The sequence below is a fragment of the Lutjanus erythropterus genome, chromosome 15 (assembly GCF_056507025.1).
Source record: "Lutjanus erythropterus isolate fLutEry1 chromosome 15, fLutEry1.hap2, whole genome shotgun sequence".
Lineage (NCBI taxonomy): Eukaryota > Metazoa > Chordata > Actinopteri > Lutjaniformes > Lutjanidae > Lutjanus > Lutjanus erythropterus.
This window is the reverse complement of record NC_139331.1, coordinates 1,268,284-1,291,288: the sequence shown is the minus strand read 5'-3', so window position 1 is coordinate 1,291,288 and position 23,005 is coordinate 1,268,284. Positions and strand designations below refer to the sequence as shown.

General features: G+C 39.2%; 1 protein-coding gene across 1 annotated transcript in view; it reads right to left on the bottom strand.

The window, feature by feature from the left end:
- The window catches only part of LOC146313737 (uncharacterized protein C14orf132), a 36,623-nt gene extending 13,863 nt beyond the window's left edge, over window positions 1–22,760 (bottom strand). The window contains exon 1 of the mRNA XM_084737705.1: window positions 22,562–22,760. Within this exon, the coding sequence (XP_084593831.1) occupies window positions 22,562–22,588 (27 nt within the window). The 5' untranslated portion in view covers window positions 22,589–22,760. The remainder of the gene's footprint in view (window positions 1–22,561) is intronic.
- Window positions 22,761–23,005: the final 245 nt, after the last annotated feature.

The following is a 23,005-nucleotide window of genomic DNA, read 5'->3' as shown; positions in this document are numbered from 1 at the left end:
ACATGACATTATTCAGATATATTAACCGTCTGCTGAGTATTTTGGGAAGCAGACATTGACGGTGGCTGAGACACCTCATTCACCTTTCATTTGTCCTTCCATTAGAGTGGACTGATAACGGATTGGGACTGAATGAGGTCTGGCAGCATAGAGCCATGCAGTCACATATAATACATCTAGAACAGATAACAACATTAATCTTTATTCTTCACCTCCCTGCTGACTGAATGTTTGACTGATGTGACACTGCAACAGGCTGATAGTAGCAGCCTCTGAGATTCTAAACCTCCACAACTGTTTGTTGTACCCTTTTGTTAAATGCTGAGGAGGAGGTTCAGAATTTAAACATCTTATTGTCCTTGGTGTACACCTTTGAGATTAAGTATCACATTTTAAAACAGGAGTCATGTCAATACAAAGAATCAGCAATCTGAGGATGGCGCCGGAGCTTAGCAAATTCATTAGACAGATTTACTTTTAACATTTGAGACTATAATGACCATGATAGTGATGAAAAAAATATTGAACTGGAGTCATGGATCAGTCAAAAAGTTTTAATGATCAACATATTAGTCAGTAATAACAATAAGTGTTAATTTCAGCCCTATTCCAGGGTTTTAATATATCTCTCTAAAGGTGGTTAGTATGACTGAGCACTGATGAAAGGGTAAAACATTACGTTTTCCATCTACTAGACTCTCTCTCATCAGGCATGTGTCGTGCTCAAGTGTCCTCTGGCAAAGTACTTGACCCCTGCTGCTCATTGTACGATGCTTTGTATAAGGGCCACTTAGATGCCTGAAATGTACGAGATAAAAGCACAACTACTTTGGGTCGTCTCTAATGAATATGCACAGTTCAAGCTTCAGGGGTCTTTGTGTTGTCTGTTCACAGACTGATTTTAACTCTGAGGTTGGCATATTTCCACCAACTAGTCTGCTTGAGACATGATGTTCAGTAGGAAGATCACCAAATGCAGAATGCTGTCCAGTCATGACCACAAACAGACCAGACAAAATGTATAATCTTCTAGAAAAGCCCTATATGTCATCAAACTGGCCTTATAACATTTAATTACTTCTTCATGACAAGTATAAATGGTACCACTGAGGTTGAGTCATTCATGGCACCATTATAAAAACATTTGACAGTGTTTGTCAAATTTGTTCATTTATGACAAGTCCAAAACATATCACTGTACTCAAGATCACTGAAAATTTTCATGATAGTTACAATGGTCTCATGACAGCTTGTATCAAAACAGACAACATATAACAGCATAATGTAATGTTATTACTATTTCATGACACCTATTTAGCTTCATGTTTTGAGTGTCATGTCCGTCTATGCACACTCCTTCAAATGAAGTTTTACCATTATTTTTTACTACTTATTTCTACCATTAAATTATTAATTAATTGTAAATTGTTATTACAGAGTTATGAGCCCAGTGATGTGACTGACTGAAAGTGTATCCATTAATCACTACACACCCTGATCTAAATTCCACATCGCTCAGCCCTTTTACCTCATGCTACACATATATGAACCAAAATAGAGTTAAATAGGGCACAATAAGTGAGATATATGTGACCTGTCCACAGACAGAGAAACTTCTCTTCTGCTTCATTTGGTCTGTGTACAGATGTTTTTTTTATAAATGGCAGAAAACAAAAAACTAACACAAAGCTCCTCAAAAATTAACATAAAATTCAAATAGCAGGGATGAAGATGAATGAGCCCAAACCAATGCGAAAAATCTATATACGGAAAATCAAAAAGTGAAAAACACAGGATAATGCTTTCTTTAAATGTTCCTTTAACATCAGTCTATGTGCCAGGATAATGAACCCCATTTATCATATTTATATTTCTCATCATTAGTGAGCACTTGAATGAGCAATATTTAATCTACATATTAATGAGCCTGATCTATTTCTCTGTGACACATGCTGTTTAATCATGCTTTAGGAGTTATGAGCAGATGTTGTATTGGAATATGTTGTGGTGGGAGACAAAGAAAATACATTGTCAGTGAACATTATGCAACTTGCTAGACATGTTCATTAACATTAATTTTAATTTTTTGTTGTGCGTTTATGGAAAACTTTATCCAGACATTATTATCTTTCCTTCAAAAAGTAGTTGCTGCTGCAAATTAATATAATATACATTCAGTGTCTAGGTGACAGGGTTAGGTTTCCTCTAGTATCAGTTATGACATTTGCAGTTTTGAAAGAATAATTTTTCCATGAAATATTGGTGAGGTGATTCGACTTGTGGTTGTGACTTTCCGTCCCCCCTCCACTTAAAATATGTTGCTTATTTTTACTTCACTTGGATGTTTGAGCTCCAATGTACAATAGGGCTCTATCAACCAGAGAAATTCTTGGTTGACTGAGATCCTACGTACTCCTCAACCAACTGAATGGTCTAAGAGTATGCTGGTTGGTAAGTTGAAAAAAAAATTGCATGTCATCATTATCTAAATCGGATATAGTGCACTGACTGCACTCTACCTGACAGCCTAAATGGGTGCTGATCACACTTGCACAGCGTTACCAAGAAAATGAATTCCTATGTTTTTCACACATAGCTATATTGTTACCTTCAGGGCATGTCTATCAAGTAAATTTACATACAGCTGCAACACAAACTCACACACACCTGTGTGGAACAGCCACATAGCTGCTAAACATGGTAACACCATGAGACATCACAGTTAGTTTGGAAACCAGTCATTGTCCAATACGTCACCTATTGGACAATGACTGATTTGTGTTATGTGGACACGTAAGAAACTTTTCAGTGAAGCAAGCTACATATTGTGGATTTAACTAAGCAAAGATGTAAACACCTTCCATTGGATAATTACTGCAGTGATTAATATGTTTCAGCTGATGAGTTATTTAACCCTAACTGATGCAGTGAGCAGCTTCTCATTTCTTAAACAAATATGTTAGAAGACAAATCCTGTGGTCGTGGAAAAGATGTTACTCTGTTTCAGAAGGGTCAAATTATTTAAAATACTAAAATTGAACCGTCCAACACATTATTAAAACCTGGAAGGATAGTGGTGAACCATCATCTTCCAGGAAAAAATGTGTCTTGAAAAAATCTTGAATGATCATGATCAGAGATCAATTAAACATTTGGTGAAATCAGATAAGAAAAAATCAACAGTAGAACTCACAGCTATGTTTAACAGTGAAAGTAAGAGCATTTCCACACGCAATGCAAAGAGAACTCAAGGTATTGAGACTAAACAGCTGTGTAGCTTTAAGTAAAGAAGGTCATATGGTCTGTTGAGTCTAGATTTACCCTGTTCCAGAGTGATGGGGGCATCAGGGTAAGAAGAGAGGCAGACAAAGTGATGCTCCCATCATGCCTAGTCCCTACCATACAAGCCTGTGGGGGCAGTGTTATGATCTGGGGTTGCTTCAGTTGCTCAGGTTGAGGTTCAGTAACATTATGTGGCCAAAAAATGAGTTCAGCTCAAATGAGCAGGTTTTTACATCAATGGATTTTTTCTTCCCTGATGGCATGGGAATATTTCAAGATGACAGTGTCAGGATTCATCAGGCTCAAACTGTGAAAGAGTGGTTCAGGGAACATGAGACATAATTTTCACACAAGGACTGTCCACCACAGAGTCCAGACCTTAACCCCACTGAGAATCTTTGGGATGTGCAGGAGAAGACTTTACGCAGCAGTCTGACTCCCATCATCAATACAAGATCTTGGTGAAAAAGTAATGTAATTCTGGACAGAAATTAATGTTGTGACATTGTATAACCTTACTGAAACAATGCCATGGTGAATCTGAGCTGTACTCAAAGCTAATGGCAGTCCAAAGAAATATGAGAATGTGTGACTTTTTTTCAGACGAGCAGTGTATTTAATTTGATTATAGAGAAACATTTATGTGATTGATATTTTGTTTTATCCGTTACAGTTAGTAACTGTGTTTCACTGCCTTTTAGTTGAAAGTTTCAAGTCTGGTTTACCTCTGAACATGGGCAGCATCACTGGAGGGTGTGATTGGGTGTGGTTTGAAGTGTGCACCTGTAACCATACAATAAGATTTCTGTTAAATTGCTCTTTAAAGACAAAGAAATTGGCTGAAAATGTATAGTATATTAAATGACCAGAGTGTTGAGTGGACTCTAGCTGTGAGGTTGTACACAATAGGCCATACCTAGTGTTTGGTTTGTCCATTCTGGGCTACTGTAGAAACATGATGGTACAAGGTAAGAAAACACATGATGATTCTTATTTTCAGGTGATTAATGAAAACATACTTATGAATATTGTATTCCATTCCTGCCATATTCTGACATGAAATCTCCCTAAATCTTACACACTGGACCTTTAATGACACCCAAAACTTGAAAACCAAAATGTCTTGACCCACAGGATAAAAAACCCCATTGAACCACATTTGAAGCCACTGTCTGATTTGTTTACTTGAGCATATCTGGATGAAAGCCTACAATGTCTGCTGTTTTAAGGCCCCTGTACAGTGGATCCATTAAGTGAGCAGACAATTTGAAACACCGTCAGACAGAGAGGACCCCACTGGCTCACTGGATGACTCATTCTCTTTATGTCATTTCCTCCCTGCAACTCAGTGCCACTTTCATTTGCTCTTCCTTTTCCATTCTCTTTAAGTGAAAGGCCTATAAGCATCTTTCCTATGCTGGCTCTTCTCATAGCCGCAGCAAGAAATGTGGCTTTCAGACTGTGCCTCACCTCTTTGAGTTTCTGTTGTCGTCCTGAGTTAACAGTCATCATCTGCTGATATCTGCTGTCACATTAGCCTGTTTGCAAAATGGTTGTTAGAGAACACTTTATCTAAATAGAATCTGTAGAGTTCTCACTGTAAAAAAAACTTTCCATGGATAAGAACTGACGTCAAAGGGTTGTATTTGATCCTGAGCTGCTTTGAAGTAAATGGAATAATAAAGCAATTTTAGATAAGATGGTGTGCTTCAATGCCATTATAGCATTGTTGGTTATTAGCACAGCATGTGAATAATCATGTTAAAGCTCACCCTCGAGTGGACTGGAGTGTGATTATACAACAAGTTACCAACAAAATCATTTGGTAGTGTTATCTCCATTTCCCAGGAAGCACATGGGGCCTGAATAATAACTTGAAAGAATCAATCAACTCCTGTGTAATGAAAACTAGTTTACTACTCCAGCAAGATGGTAGACTCTTTGTAATGACCAGCAACAGAGATGATTTCTAGTCCCTGTTGAGTCAGCAGCCAACTTCAACTAAAATTAATGATTTTCACAGATGGTGGGATTTCCCAACCTGAATAAATACCACACATACAAACACTAAACCGCTTTGTTAGCTCAGTCCTGCTGTAACTAAGACATAAACATGGTTTGTTACATATAACCATCTGGGAAGTTGCCTTTAGAAACTGTTAGGAAAAGGGCATCCACTTACAAAAAACACTTGGTAGATGATTGAATGAACCATCTGTCTGTCACGTCTAACATAGGCTAACTTAAACCTCTTGGATCAAACTCTTGCCAAAGTCTGTCAGGAGAAGAGTGAAAACATCTTTTCCATGGACAAAAGCCTTCAGTGTTATTCTTTGCTCTTCTTTCAATTAAGAAATACTCTCCAGTTGTGATGTTACTGATGCTATCACAGTATCTATGCTAACCTCTTCTGGAGCCGCCATTGTTTGTTCAAGACAAGTTGCTTCCATGGACACTTCTTGCTGTCGTCACACCTGAAACCACACCTGTACCTGCCAGTAGTCCCTCTGTGCCTACAATTGGTGCAGCCAATCATTGTCCTCAAAGTGATAACTTGAAGCCTGGTAAGAAGGATTCTCTCATGATCTCACAAATCCAACTGCCTCGCAAGATATCTGCTGAAAAAAAAAAAAAATCTTTTTTTACATGTACAGATTCAGCTACTTCATCTGCAAAATTCATATGTATTTTTAAGCTAGCTGCATCTGTAGTCGAGTTGAGTTGGGTGAACACAGTTTGTGTGTGATCCTTTTAAAGTAATTCCAGAGCATTGTCCAAAAGTCAAAGTGAATTGAAAAAAAGATTTAACCTTTCAAAAACAACATGTTCAGCAAAGTCACAAAATTGTTTGTTAGCTTGTTACACACACCAGAGGCAGCACCTGCACTAAAAGGGATGGTCTACAACAATCTGATGCTGTGCTGTGTGTTATATTAATATATGAAAGTTGATTTAATTATTCTAAAAATATTATGTAAACAGCTGTAAGAAATAACAGGTCATAATCTATATAGCCTCACTCTAGTTTGTGATTTAATTTTATGAATAATTACCTTCTCAGGGCTTAGAAATAATTTTTGATGAGCACGGTGTGCTGTCATGCTGATTTGACAACATTCTAATTGTATTATGTTTGTTAGTAGGGTGGGAAATTTTTTTTTATCTACTTCAGTATCATGATTATTTCTGTTTTTTTTTAGGATTTTAATTTATTTTTTGCTTCCTGAATCAATTTTCTACATCCTAAATAACTAGTACTTAGTTTGTTAGCTTGAATGAGTCTTGATTTAATACCGATGTCTTTAAATGACCCACATAAGCGAACAAGCCCAAGAACCAAGAAGACTGTCCTTTTCCTTTTAAGTTATTCCCAATGCCTACCACTAGTCAATAATGATTAATGTTGTAATGTTACCAGAATTTTGTCTTTGATAACAATACCAAGTTTAGTATCACAATACTCAATATCAAAATGATACTTGATCCAATCCAATCCAATCCAACTTTATTTGTAAAGCACTTTATAAGCAACCACAATGGACCAAAGTGCTGTACAGAAATAAAATACAAGAACAGATTAAAAGACATAAAACAACTATACAATTTAAAGCAATAGAAAAATAAAATTAAACATACATATATATACATATACACATATACATACACACATACATATGCACATACATACAATACATTCAACATCTCACATGATGTTAAAAGCCAGGGAGAAAAGATGGGTTTTAAGATGTGATTTAAAAACAGACAGCGAGGAGGCCTGTCTGATGTGGAGAGGCAGATCATTCCACAGTTTAGGAGCTGCTACAGCAAAGGCACGGTCACCTCTGAGCTTTCGCTTAGTTTTAGGTACACTCAGGAGCAGCTGATCAGCTGACCTGAGAGAGCAGAGGGGTGTATAAGGCTGCAGCAGTTCGGAGAGGTAGGGCGGGGCGAGACCATTTAGGGATTTAAAAGTAAATAAAAGAATTTTAAAACTGATCCTAAAATGGATGGGCAACCAGTGAAGTGAGGCTAAAATGGGGGAAATGTGCTCGTGCTTACGTGTGCCAGTTAAAAGACGTGCCGCAGCATTTTGCACCATCTGAAGACGAGCGACGGAGGACCCACTAACCCCCACATAAAGTGCATTACAGTAATCCAGCCTAGTGGTCACAAAGGCGTGGATAGTAATAGTAGATAGTAATAGTAGTATCTTGTCCTGGTTTTTTAATCAAAGGTTGTACTACTGCATGTTTGAGATTTTTAGGGACCACACCTGAGGACAAACTACTATTGATAAGTGTCAGAACAGAGGACCCTATAGTGGGGAGAACCTCTTTAAAAAGTCGAGGAGGGACCACATCATTCGGAGAACCTGAGGGCTTCAACAGACCAACAGTCTTCTGTAACAACAACAGGGTTACAGGCTCAAACCTGTTGAAGACAGCAGAGCAGGACACAGAGACTGAAGTGTCAGACACAGTGAGATTAAAGCCCTAGTGGAGGAAACCTTATCAATGAAACAGTGAAGGAAATTTTCACACACAGCAGGGGAGGACTCAATACAGACAGTCTGTGGGGCATTAAGAACAGAGTCAATGGTCTTAAACAAGACACGAGGCTTATGACAGTTGGACAGAATAATATCAGAAAAATGTTTTCTTTTAGCATCTTTCACAGTTGTTTGATAATGACGCCAGCAGTCCCTTAAAATTTGAAATGACACCTGCAGTTTGTCCCTTTTCCACTTCCGCTCAGCTCTACGGCACTCACGTCTGACAGCACGGGTTGTGTCATTCAGCCAGGGTTCAGATTTAATCCTAGACTGCCTGGTTTTTAACGGAGCCACGATGTCTTAAATGGATTGGCAGGTGGATTGCAGCCATGAGGTGAGCTCCTCCGTATCTTTGTCCAAACACTCAGTGACATAGTTATGAGTCTGACTGAAAACGGCTGAGAACTGAACAGCAGTGGAAGGGTTAATAATGCGACAAGGTCGGGCAGCAGCGCGAGGTTTAACTGTTTTACAAGCAAGGGCAACCTCAAATACTACAGGCATATGATCAGAAAATACTGCGTCACAAACTTCCAAATTAAAAACAGGCAAACCAAAAGATAAAACAAGATCAAGTGTGTGTCCGCGTTCTTGTGTGGGACCAGACACAGACTGCACAAGATTAAAAGAGTCAATGAGGCTTAAAAAGTCCTTTGCCATTTGCTTATCAGGACAACACACATGAACATTAAAATCAATAAGGACATGATCATATTTAATCATGATTTCTGCCAGGAAATCAGATAACTCATTTAAAAAGTCCTTATTGTAATTGGGAGGCCGATAGACCACTGCACACAACACAGTGTGAGAGCGACAAAGTTCAAATAGGCTCAGTTCAAAGCTGGTGAACGAGGATGGTAACGATAGCTGCTTACATTTATAGTGACTCTTAAAAACAGTGGCAGTTCCTCCACCTCGGCCCGATGTCCGCGGGGAGTTAAAATAGCAGCAGTTCGGAGGTAAAAGTTCAGTGAAAGCACTGGACTCACCAACACTCAGCCAGGTCTCAGTCACACAGAGAAAGTCCAATCCTCGGGACGTGAAGAAATCCTTAAGAACAAAAGTTTTATTCGCTAGCGATCTAGCGTTAACCAGGCCAATCCTGACAGGAACCGGCGGTTCCGCGGCGTCAGCTGTCCGGGGAGCCCAACTCAGAGGCCGCAGGTTACACAGATTCACTCCGTGCCAGCAGGGATGGGGAGACCAGGGGCCGCGGGTCTGGAACACCTCATCCAGGCCGACAACGGGTACCAGCCAGGAGTCGACAGAGTCCAGCGGGCACCAAGAAACATAGACGCGAGGCATCGCTCCAAACAGGGTCCAGGAAGCCGTAGAAAAACGCGCCATGCAGGCCTTCAGCCTCACCAGCTGACCACTGCGTTTACCCTGGCGGTGGGGGCGCTTACGCCGGAGAGGTGGAGCTAGGGTGCGGCAAAGGTGAGCTGGGATCCCCGATAGAAACGGGGGCAAAGTTTTATGTCCCGTATCATCTGACTTCACCAGATCTTGGGTAGAAAGTTGAAGATTCATCAGTGTTTGGCGATCGTACACCAGTAGAGAGTTGACATATTGGGTAACAAGAGACAGAAACAGCGCAAACACACACAATGCTGGCAGAGACAGACGGCAGGCCGTACACACAGGCGCCATCTTGAATCCAGTCCAGAGACTGAAACAATACTGGTTCGATACTCGATATCTAATAGATCAGACACAGAATGTTGTAAAACCAATGAGACCCACACAGTGTACAAAATACACTTGAAATCTATGGTTATATTTATCAGGTCAAATGTTAATATATTATGTATTATAGACCTGCCCTACACAATACCCATGTATTATTCTATGCATAGTTCCAAAATGAAAAACCATGATTCTACGAACAGGCCACTTCTGCTTAGATATTACTCCTGCAACCTAATCACATCTAATTTTTTAGCCAGGGACTAGCAGGTGTATGCCTTGTTTACTGGCAGTAAATACCACAAATTGCACTCATTTGTCTAAGCAACAATGCCGATGTGTTGTTGAGTAAGGCACTTTATCAGTAGATCAGCAGGTGAGGGCTCTCTGTTTTACTTTAGCTGACTTGACTTTGAATTTGTCTGTATATTAAAAAACCATTGGCACTTTGGAGAAGGGTAACAGCTGAATTATGCTCTCTTGCACCTACTGAGGACTGAGCACATCTCTTCACTTTAAATGATCAAAGAGCTCAGTTTAATGCTCTTAATAATCATCCCCACTCTGCACCCTGACAACCCTGTCAGAGGAACAAAGTTAGTGTCATCATTTTCCACAAACTTGTTTCCATTGCTGTAATAATAGAAAGAGGAGCATAGGTGGGAAATGCTGAAGGTTGGCCTGGGTATTTCATTATTCTGTCTGCCTATATTGTGACACTTAGTATCGAATCCTATCATATTATATTGTGCTATATCTGGATGATTTTTGTTGATTATACTGTAGCTCTTCCTTTAACACTATAATCCCCCACTGGCTAACCACATAATCCGAACCTCAGCATGTCTGCAACTGGATCTTAGACCTTTAAACTAACCTTTCCACACAGCCACATTAGGAAAGCCTGCATCCTCCACCCTTATTCTGAATGCCAGGGCATTACAGGGCTGTGTATTGTGCCCCACCTTGGTCTCCCTATTGCCGCCTCTCATAACATAGGGCACGAGGTATGGTAAAGCAGGTTGAGCAGGTCATCCAATAATCAGAGAGTTCCTGACTCTTCCTGTTCACACAAATTGTTCTTGAGAAATATACTAGTCTCACAATACCAGACAGTCAGAGATCTCGCTGCCTACTGACTGTCTCATCAGTTGATTCGATTTCTAAATGCAAGGCAGTGGCTTGACCAGCAGCAGGATAGCTGCTAACAAACCTACATCCCGAACATGTTCTCAAGGATATACTTTACCAGAAACAATGCTCACATTCTCCTCATAGTAAACACATGACATCTGATGAGTTTAACTCTCAAACTGTTCTCACCCACTTTTACCAATGAATGCTGGGAGCTTGTCCTCAGTCTCTATTGAACAAAGTGTTTAGAGACTTGTGGAGTCTAACAAGACACAAACCGAATTTAGAGAATCCCAAATTACTTGGAATTACTTGGTTAGGTGAGTGCCTTGATAAGGCAGTCCATTGTAAAATTTGTAGACAACACTTGAGTCTGTGACAAGAACATTCTTACATGCACATCCTGATTCAGGAACAACTTAGGACCATTACTCAGATGAAAAATGTCCATAAACTATGATTGAAACACACAGATTCCTACAAAGAGTCATCTCACCACATCTACCTCAAAAGCAGAAAGCCTTTAAGTCACAGTTTGGATGGGTCTGTGGTCAATCCTTGTCAGCCATCATGGTGGACATTGGTCCAATGACTGTTTATAGCTGTTCCAAATGTTCACACAGCATTGGTTGAAAAGCCTGACATCATAGACAGGGCCAAGACTTTCATGAATGATATGAACAAATAGGAATAACAGTGCACAGTCTTTCCTTGAAGATGTTCACAGTGTTGTACTTGGTTGTACTCTAAAAGTGTCTGAACATTCCATTAGATTGTCTGTTTCAGAAAGTTACCCAGTGGTTTCCTGTGTCAAAGGCATTGGGGCATCTCTAGAATTTACTGAACATAGTCATGTTCCCTGTAGGATGAGCCATTTTCATTTTGCACTGTACTGTGGAAGTATCCTCAGGCCTCAGAATAAAGCTTAAGAAAAGAAAAATCACCAGTAAGTTTTACAGTGAGGGCTGCGATTGGAGTGGACTCAATATCAGACTTCCCACACGTTTAGTTGATGTCTGTTGGCTGAAGCTGTCTGAGTTGGTATTCCACACTCTCTTTTGTCTGTCCATACCTGTCACTCATGATGACATGAAACCGCACAGAGTGGGTGATGACTGCTGTGTAACCATTCATTCAGACAGAGACTCACAAAAGAAAAATTAAAAAGACTCACTTTTAGGCCCTAGTATGGGTCTAAAGGTTTCTTGGTCTTACATTAGAGTAAACTGAATGGTTTGGAGTTTGGGCAGATAGTCAAGACATCACAAAGTACCTCTTGGTGCTAAAAACTAAAATTTTCTTCACGGTTTTCTGGCTGTGCATAGGTTTGCTCAGGTTTTGCCAACTGCGGCTTTAAAATGCAGTGGAAACAACTAAAATTATTTGTCCATGACATGTGAGATTAAATGACTTAACAAGAGACAATAATTCAATTCATGTGGTGCCCTTGACGATTGTCAGCTACACTTTTAGTATCAAAAGCATGACATTTTCTTGTACCAAGCAAATAAAGTGGTGGAAGTCAAAACAAAGCAAATGTAATTAGACTAAATTACAAAAAGTAGAACATCCTTCATCCTCTGCCAGAACTAATCAGGCAAGACATTAAATTCAATGCAGGCACTGAAAAAGAGCCAATTGGCTGAGGATTAGAGCTCATTCTATCTTGGCTAGAGAAAAACTGGGGACAAACAGTGGAAAATCCTCCCACAAAAGAACATTAAACACCCAGCCCATATGCACCAGTGAAGGACAGTCAAGTCTAGCAGTGCTGACAGCTTATTATTATGCCTGCCTTATATGTCGCCCCTGTTCCCTGCTAATACACAGCTTAAGAGAGGACAGATTCTATTCTTAACATCTCTCACACACACACTTCTGCCGTGTTGTTGCTGGTCAGGTATGATGGGGGCTGGTAGTAAGACACAAACCATTAATATTGATGGGGCCACCCTCAGCCTCGGAAAGTGACACATCAAATTAAATGTGAGACCTTGACAAAATACCCACTCAGACATTTGTTTAAAGGGACAGTTCACCTCAAAAGCTAAAATACATCTTTTGGCCCTGGCCTGTAGTGCTATTTACTGGTGTTAGTTACAGAGTTTTGGAGACATTGGCCCTAGGACTAAATGGCAACTGTCTTGTGGTGCTCAAAGTACTAAACCTGAAAATGCTCACAACAAGGTCAGTGGGTTGTCTTGAGAAATCATGAGAGTCAGGATTTTTGGAAAGAAACACTGGTTTGAATTTTTCAATTTTTCTAATTTTTTTTGGTGGCAGGCCAGGCCAGGCAGAACTGTCTCTATACTGACATGTTGTTCATCTTTTCTGATTTAAAGACAAAATAATTGAAATTAACACCCAGTGAAGCATTTTTTTTCACTAGAGGCCATGATAGTGAACTGAATGTAAGATTAGCTAGTTTCACTAGGACCAGACTGGTGTTGTCTCGTGTAGTGAATGTAGTGTGAAAGACCTGTACATGGTAGAACAGTGTTCTTTATTTTAAAATTGTACTCCTGCTAATCCTGTTTAATAACTAAATGTAACTGTAATCTGATTGCATTTTTTTCTGTGTCTGTAATGGAATAGTTACCCTTTTTTGAATCCTTGATGCATCACAATGTGGACATGAAAGATTCTGAATGAATTCATAAATGTCAAAAATCGATTTTCTAAATGTTAGTTAAAATGATGTTGATGAAGCGACAAAGGTGGAACTCAGCTTTGATGGCAGTGCAGCACCTCGACAGTCCACAGCACACACAAGCAAGACTTATCAGCAGTTAACTAGGAGAGGTAGACTTCATCTTCTCAAAAGGCAGCGGTTGAAATCATGTTTTGGTTTGTGAGATGAACATTAAATGTATTGTGGATACTTTTAACCATTGCCCAGAGACGTTAGGATGTCAACCCAGAGTAGGAGTAAGCAACAGTAACAAATGACAAAGGCTGAGCAACAAACAGTGGCATTAAACAACTCGAGACACAACGTTAATAACACCATACACAGCCAAACATGCCACCTCCCCCTTCATTTTGTTGTCATCCAGGCAGAGGACTGTAGGATTCAAATTTCAGATTGATTAATTAATTTATTAATGCAGTGAACTTTTTTTTTTTTTTTTTTTTTAAAATAAAAAGGCTGCAGAACATTGGATTGCCAGTTTTCATAGTGTAACACAGGGAAACTGAAGCAAGAGACTGAAAAGTGTGTCTCCTTTTCAATTAATTCAGTCTAAAATAGATTCACAATCTAATCTAATCTAAAATACGACAACAAGATTCCACCCAAAATGTTACATGTGCATCATATTTACTAGGGGTGGGAATCTCACCCTCTCTCGATACATGTTCAACGATACAATATATTTTATAAATCTTTAAGTGGCTAACGATTCGGTTCAATACAATTCAGCTCTGTCACGATACGATATGATACGATACGATACGATGCAATACAAGACAATGCAATGTGTCAGTCTTTACAAATGTAGCATTATTGAATCAAAATGTAGAGTGCTGTTAGATGCCAAAAAATCCAGATAGTTTTACTAAATATAGTAACAGTAGAGACAGAGAGAAGGAGACATTGCAGTGGTGTTTATATCTTATTATGAGTCTCGTGTAAATGAGATGAGATAAATGAGAAACTTAAAAACTGTTTAAAATATCAGTATTTTTGCAGCAAGATGATCTGCTGCTCTGCTTCATATGAAGAGTGGTGTGGTTTTGATTAGTGTGGAGGAACAGTGATTCTCTGTGTTACCTGTTCTCACAGTGACATGACATTTCTGTGGCTCAGACTCGTGTCTCTGTTCTCTGCTGTCCGACACGTTTCATATAAATGATTTGCAGCAGCGTTTCTCATCTTTCTTATAAAACCCAAACTTAGTCTACACTTGAGCGTTATTAAAGTTTGGTGGTGCGACATGGTACAATGTCACTTCTGTCGCTGTTTTCAGCGCCGTCTGTTAAGAGCAAATGAAAAGGAGACACAGGAGAGGGAGGACAGAGCACTTGTTTTGTGAGTGCAGCAGCGGGCGTCCAGTTGGTTTGTGAAGATAATGTTACGGAGCATGCGCGACAGTCGTTTTGGCAGCTCTCGCATTATTTTAGAGATGAAAACTGTAAAGCCTCAGGCAACCGACTCCTAGTCTCGCGATAGCCAATCCATAGCTCTACAATCGATTCATCTAAGGATTTGTGGCTGCTTAGTATTGACTGGGGAGTCTGCTACCGACACAACCGTATCTCTCGCTTTTAAAACTGGATATCCGGTCATATCAGTTTATCGTTCCCAACCCTAATATTTACTTCTGAATTATCCCTGTCTCCACAAAGTGGCACAACAGAACAGCCACTAATTATATGTTATATTCCAGTATAGACAACACTGAAAATTTGACAAATGTCAGATAAGGCTTGCTACCTGTTGCCAGTAGGTAGCGCAATAAGTATAACTCCTGACGAAAATATGATCATGAAGGGACTCTTATCAATCATGTGAAGTGCTGATTGGATCATTTATAATCAAATTACAGTGACTTCCTGTGTCATGAAAGACATCAAAACTCTACACCATGCTACGCCCTTCAACAACAGCCAAATATTTTAAGAACTTTTGATCACAAACTAGTCTAGATGGCACACACTGATTTTGAAGTCAATCTGATCAATTCTCTAGGAGGAGTTTGTTAAAATACAATGCATGGAAAGCACCACGAAATTCAAAAATGGCAGACTTCACTGAAATATCGTAGCGGGCACGATGGAGCCATTTTGCATCACTGACTGAATATTGTCCTGTCGATGTATTTAGGCCAGGTATCTTATCAAACATGTTACATTTGGGGTGGACTCGACCATGAAGTGCAAAGTTACAACAACTTCCTGTTTCATGGTGCAACATCCAAACTTGACGCCATGCCACAGTGACGTCCTTCAATTACAACCAAATCCTTTAATAACTTTTAACAGAGGACTACAGTGCCTGATAGATGATGAACATAATGATGTCACAGTGAAGTTGACCTTGAATGAGTTGCACTCGAGCCACAGAAGTGGTGGTGAGGTTGCCCACCCACTGGCACACTCGAGGGGCTACTCGATACATGGTGACCAGGCTCACTTCTTCACTCCAGAATCTTTCATACCTCTTTCAGAGCAACTGACACAAGTTAGGTGCTATTTCTTATGTCAATGAAAAAGGCAGCATTAGGGACACTTATGTAAATCATTTTGATCACAGTTATATTCCAGCTGTTATATGAAAGCTTTAAATCCATTTTCTCTTTTTTTCTATTTCCTCAATTATACATAATTCAAGACTCAAAGGGAAGTTATACATTTGAGCTCAACTGCTTAAGATAAATTTACAAATGTTTAGTGTTAACTATTAACAATTTTATGCTCACAATCTAGACTCCCCATAACATTTATGAAAGCTACAAAAGTAAAAGAAGTTAAAAGAGGTCATAAACATGTCATAAAATTAATTAAATAATTTTTTTAACATACCTGTGATGGAGCAGCTGTCTCTGTGACCGAGGAAGGAACAGCAGTGAACATATATACTAAGCAAGTCAAACCAAATGCACACAAGGGGAAAACAAGATGGATGCCAATTACAACTAATACATGACAAAAGCCTGACCCGCCCTCTGACTTGACAGCACATGGTTTAGTCTGATGAGCTGGCTTACAGACTTAAGAGTCTCCACCCCTCAGACACACCTTTTGCTCAACCAGGAAGTGAACTGCCCCCAACAACCACAGTAAGTCAAAGACAAAGAAACACATGGTTAATGTAACAGAAAAGAGCTGGTTTAACCCCACAGTGTGGGAATGTGCACACTCCATTTAAACAGAGTGAGAATACAAGCGAAATAACAAGATGAATTGTTTGAGTGTAGTTGACTGCAGATGAAATGAACCTCTGCAGGTGAGTGTGAATGGCTGTTAACATTTGTGGCCGTTAGCAAGGCTGTTAGCATTTGTGGTTGTGGTCATGAAACATTTAGCACTTTTTTTTTTAAGACATCACTTGTACAGAGCAGCAAAATATTATCTGCATATCCAGCTATGTACAGAAATGTACCCAAACTGGTAAAACTACTGGTGTATAAACAAAGGGACATTCATCCCCAAATCAAATCTTTTTCCTCTCATCTGTTGATGAGGACTACAGTGATGTTTTTGTGTGTCTGGGCATGATATATGTGTGTTCTGATTTCTGTGCATGACAGTGGAACGTGCCATGGGGGTTGCTGTTTAGAGGGCATTGCCAAGCCATTTGACCATGCCCACCACCAAAAGTTATAATAGACAGATTTTTTCACTGTGACTAACATGTGCCAAGTTTCATGCACCATCGAGCTTGTTTAGCCCTTCAAAAATGTGACTCAAGAGGACGAAAAAGAAGAAGAATCTGAGCCAATCCAAAAGGGTACGTGCACAATTCGGTGCTTGGGCCCTAACATGTAAGGTTAGAGCAATGACCTGCAGTTGCAGCTTCTTTTTTCTCTCTCCCACATGTCATGAATGGAATAAAACTCCTGCCTCACAGAATGGGACAAACAGATGGTCAAGCAAAAAAACTTGATGCCTCCAGCCATGGCTATCACCAGTACAGAGGCATAAAATTGAATAAGCTATGATAAATTTTAGAGAGCATTAAGTTTTGAGACGGTCCCTAACTTCAGCTCCATGCAGGTTCCATATTTGATCATGAAGTCAATCTAACACCTGTGGAACATTGGTGTTTTCAGCAGAATAATGTATTTGTATTCAGGTACATGGTGACAGCTACTGTCTGACAGCAGCAGGAGTCAGTGTTAGGAAGGAGGATATATATATGTATGTATGTATGTATGTATGTATGTATGTATGTATGTATGTATATATATATATATATATAGCTCTGTTTTGTCCCAAAAAGAATTCTGAACTTCAAACGACTTAAAAATGTGTTAAAATCCTTCACAAATTAAAACTTACATTACCTACTGATAACATAGTATATAAGTATAAAAATGAGTTATTATAATCATCTTTGTTTTAAAATATATTTTTATGAAAATGTTGGCTTTTAAAGTTGTATCCCAGATTTCTGTCAACTCTGTCAGAAGATGGGAATACTGCTCAAGCACTGGTAAACTTTCTATTTTTCCACAAATAATATTGCTCCTCAATACGACTATTCTGTGAAATGTACATGTTTGTCAACACTGTCAGATTTTCCACCTTCCATCACAGAATGGCACTAAGGCTTCTCTCCATGGAAAAGATCATTTCACCCTTCTCCTGACTGACAAGAGTTTGATCTGATTGGTTGAAATTAGCCCGTGTCAGAGGTGATAGACAGATGGTTCTGTGTAACAAACTGCCTGGTGTGTCATGTTAGTCCACAGCAGTACATTGCTCAGCTTCCTACTCCAGTACTCCTGCTGCTTCTCCAAACTGGGGGCATGTCAACCACCATCTACTGTAGATAATACACTGACTGTGGAGAAGGACCTCATACAACCACACTTCAAAAAACCCAAACTATCCCTTTCACCTTGTGACCATGTATTGAAGAAGGTCAAAATCTAGTTTCAAGACCATCACTATTTTAGCTGATGCTATGCTTGCATGATGCATATTCCTGAATTAATTTGTATCCAATCATGTTTCACAGTGTTTCTCGGTTTATGTAATGTACCTGCATACTAATACACATTACAGGTGCCAGCAGCAGCTAATCCATCCACGGTCAGACATAATAAAAACAGCCAACTAAAAAAAGAGAGAGAAAGAAAAACGTTGACACAAGTTAAGATGGGAATTGATTAGATTTTACTGATAGCCATGCCATTATCAATTCTGCTTATGTCCCATTCTTTTCGATTCCCTTATTGCTTCCTGATGCTGCGATTTGGACCATGTCATCCCTCCACCATTCAGCATGAGTTTGACGTTGTTGTTTTGCTATATGCAACTATCCGAAAAACATGGATCAGAAAATTTGGAACTGGTTCTCAAATGGATACAGTTCTCAATTCCCATTCCTACTATTTCGTCAAATCTGTGTAAATCAATAGTTTTATGATTTTTATGGTGTGTCGTCATTTTACTGCACAGTTATTGTATGGCTGAGCTTGTAGTACAGCTGCCATCATTAATCAGTGGTAGTAAAGTATAGATACTCCTGGTGAAATATTACTCAACTACAAGTGAAAGATGCTCAGTCAAAATTTTACTCAAGCTAAAGTAGCAGAGTACTTGCCTTTAAAAATACATAAGTATCCAAAAGTACAAATTACAAAGTACATTTTCTAATATAAATACATTGCTTTATTGTTTTCACAGTGCATTTACAGAACCTGGTAACTCTCTGAAACCACCTAATAAATGCACTGACTATAGAACCACTCTGCTACACAAAGCCTATAGAAACTTCAGCATAGAAATGCAATAAAAAATAAAAAGGACAACTATTGTCATTTTAATTTGTTATTTGGTTCAGTTATTTTTCAAGCCATGAATCAACTATTACATCAATCACCAATTATTTTAGTAATTGATTTGGTTTTGGTTTGTCTTTTTTCCTCTTCCTTTTTTTTTTTTTTTTTTTAGGAAAAAGTAGTCCAAATTCTCTGATTTCAGCTTCTTAAATCTGAATATTTTCTGGTTTTGCCTGGTTCTGGACAAAACAAGGCATTTGAGGACGCCATCTTGGACTGATCAAGACTGATCAAGACTGATCACGCATTTTCCACTATTTCCTGACATTTCAGGGACCAAACAACAAATCAGTGAACGGAGAAAATGATCAAGAGATTGGTCGATAATGAAAATAATCATTGAGAAAAGACTTAAAAAAATAGGTCCATGACCCACAACATTACACAACTGACAAGACTGGATTAATTAATTGAACAATCAAGAAAATAATCAATAGATTAATCTACAATGAAAAACAATCATTAGTTGCAGCCCTACAAGATTCTCAGTCATCCAGGTCAAGGTATCTCTAGGAGCTGTACAACAGCAACTGGACTGAGGCTGAGGTTAAAGATGTTTGAGCTTCTTATCCATAAAGCTTCTTCAGTTCTAAGTGTCTAGTGTGCAGTTCCCTGCACTAATTAATCAATTACATTTTCTTTGGCATTGATGACAGAATCTTTGTTTTGGACTGTTGGTTGGACAAAAGAAGTAACATGAAGATTTGGTCTGGGGAAACTGATGAACATTTTCATAATGTTTTGACATTTTATAGACTAAATGGTTAATTGATGATTGTGAAAATAATTAATTAAAAATTAATTGATTAATTGATGATCAAACTAATCATTAGTTGCAGCCCTGGCTTTTAGTAGTCATGCATCATATTTTATAAAGTGGCAATATGTTTGGGGTGTAAAATCTGCAGAATAACTATCAGCTAGCGGTGCTGTGTATCGGCAAGAATCTGGCAATACAATACATGTAACAATACAAGGGTTACGATTCAATATATTGGAATATATTACGATACTGTAAGCAAGGTGAGGCTGTCAATGTATGAAGAACACACCACAATATGCATACATTCTGAATAGTAAACTTTTTATGCAATCAGAACAGTGAAGATAGGTAACAATACTGCTATTTCGCAGTCAGGGGTTTAAACACAACACAAAATGAACCACTGCCACTGATCTTTGCATGTATCATGCTACAGTGTTTCTGAGAATCAGTACATTATCACAAAACACATTAGTGCAATAAACAAGTGTGCTGATATTGTCTTAAGGCCCCTACACATGGTCAGCGGTAAAAACGCTTTGACGCTGGTTGTCCCATTATTTTCCTACGGAGAGAAACAGCTCAACTACACTGTACTCCACTGTACTTAAAACTCTCACCACGCAGGCAGAGCTGATTGTCATATTAGCACTACTCCCACAGCTGGGAGACAACACACACAGGAGCTCCATTTTGAGAAGCCTTAATTCACTGACGACATCAACTCATCTTAACTGTAATTTACAGCGCGGTCTCTGTACACATTCTGCCAGGCTGACAACTTCACTGCTCACCTTTCCCGCCATTCAGCGTGCAATCACCATAATTTTGTCACCAGTAGTCAGTCTGCCCCCTCGCCATCTGTGACACTCGCCAAAGTTACACTCTCATGACAAAATGATCAATCAGCAGTCTGCAGTTTGTTAGATTACCTTTCTCTTCTGGACTGAATCCAAAATAATCCAGAGCAGGGACAGAGGCATTTTTCTTCTTTTTAGTTAGTTCTGTGACTTTACTTCCAAAACATCGTGTTTCTTCTTCACATGAAAGCTATGTCTGTCTGCTCAGCTGCACTGCTGCGTAGAGACTTACCCCTGGTGGAGTAAGCTGCACACTACAATACAGCATTTCAGTATCAGTTTAAAAGAAAGAGGAGCGTTATGATGGTATTGAAAATCACAGTCAGGATTTGAAAATACTTTAAATATGAGATGATTAAAATGTAAGTTTTGTTTTTCCTATATTTTTGCCTGGTACTTAGTCAACATCATGAACACAGCTATACATATTCCATGATGACCCATAGTCAGGGGCGCCGCTGGGGAGGGAAGTTAGGACGATTCTAAGGGCCCGGGCCTCACAGGGGGCCCTTTGAGGGCTATCAATATTATTTTAATAGTATTATCTATCTAATCTTTCAGGGGCCCAAAATTTCTGGTGTAGAGATTTAAACTTAATACTTCAAATTTCATCTTATTAGAAACAAACCTGCTTCCTGTGTAAATTGTCTGTATCTGTAGCTGTTAAGTCGATCTACACTATGGAATTTCAACCTCAGTCATGATAGTGGTACTTGAAAAGGGTAAAGGGATAGTTCACCCCAAAATGAAAATTCAATCATTATCTACTCACCCTCAAGCAAATTCAATGTCAAGATTATTTTGTTAGTCCACAAAACACTGCTGGAGTTTCACAGGAAAACTGTTGCAGAATCTCCCAAACCATGGAAGTAAATGGTGACCAGTTCTCAAATGTAAAAAAAAAAGCAACAGAATAAAAACATGAAATGCCTCCATAGTGCTTGTTTGGCATAATCCAAGCCTCCGTGAGCACACCGTCACACAACACACACCCAGTTCAGACAGTGTGCATGTGAGCATGGCTCCAAGCTAAAGATGTACAGTGAAGATTCAGACTAAAAACATGGTGTAAACAACATTTTTTAATCAACTTGGTATGTTGGGGCTTTAGGAGACTTGGATTAAGCCAGCTGGACATTTTATGTTTTTATTCTGTTGTTTGTTTATGTTTTAAAACTGATCACCTTTCACTTCCATTGTTTGGGAGATTCTGTTTTTCTCCAGCAGTGTTTTGTGGACTAAAAAACTAAACCTGACCTTCAGTTGACATGAGGGTGAGTAGATAATGATTGATTTTTCATTTTTGGGTCAATTATCCCTTTACAATTTTCTGAGGCGATACATGCTGTTAAAAAAATTAGAGAAACGCTGATTTAGATTACAAAATACAATACAAAAATGCTAAATTACCGTTGCCGTATCAGTCATGAGAAACAGGTGGTTATCGATTATCATAGAAACTGAACAAAATCCACGTCATGCCTTCCTAACATTGTTTCACCAACAATTAAAAAAAAAACTAAACTGGCAATGTGTCAATAAACGTTTGACTCAGCGAAGCCCCAAGTTAAAGTTGTAACGTGCACTGACAGGCAGTAAACTGCTTCATATCTCTGTCATATGTCAGGTTTAAAATCACAACTCACACTGAAAAAAGTTCTATTATCACAAAAAACCTTGGGATTAATTCGCTCCTCCTTCGTCAGTTCATGTATTTCCATCTGACTTTAACGGGGTCGCTGAACAGAAGATAGACAGAATGTGAGTTTACCTGCGCTGCCATGAAGGACAGGTCCATGGTGGCGGCTCTATCAGCGCGGATAGCCGGCGTCTGCTCCTCCTGAAACGGCGTCGAGAGTCGTCCTACTCCCGCTGAGGAGGACAGGATGTCCTGCTGGAGAAGACGCGGAGCATTATCCTCGATATGAGACAGAACATAAACGCTGCTTCACGGAGACACTGAGAACAGGCTGTGGAGAGTCCGGAGTATTACATCGAGAGCTGGCAAGGAGGAGGGAGTCAGACAGACAGACAGACAGAGAGGGGGGTGTGACAGCCTGAAGTACAGACACACACACACACACACACACACACACACACACACACACACACACACACACACACACACAGATGATTATATTTAGAGATCACATCTTCACAAGTTTGGTGAATACCTACCATTGTTTGTCTTTGTCTCTATTGGAAGTCTGTGTCA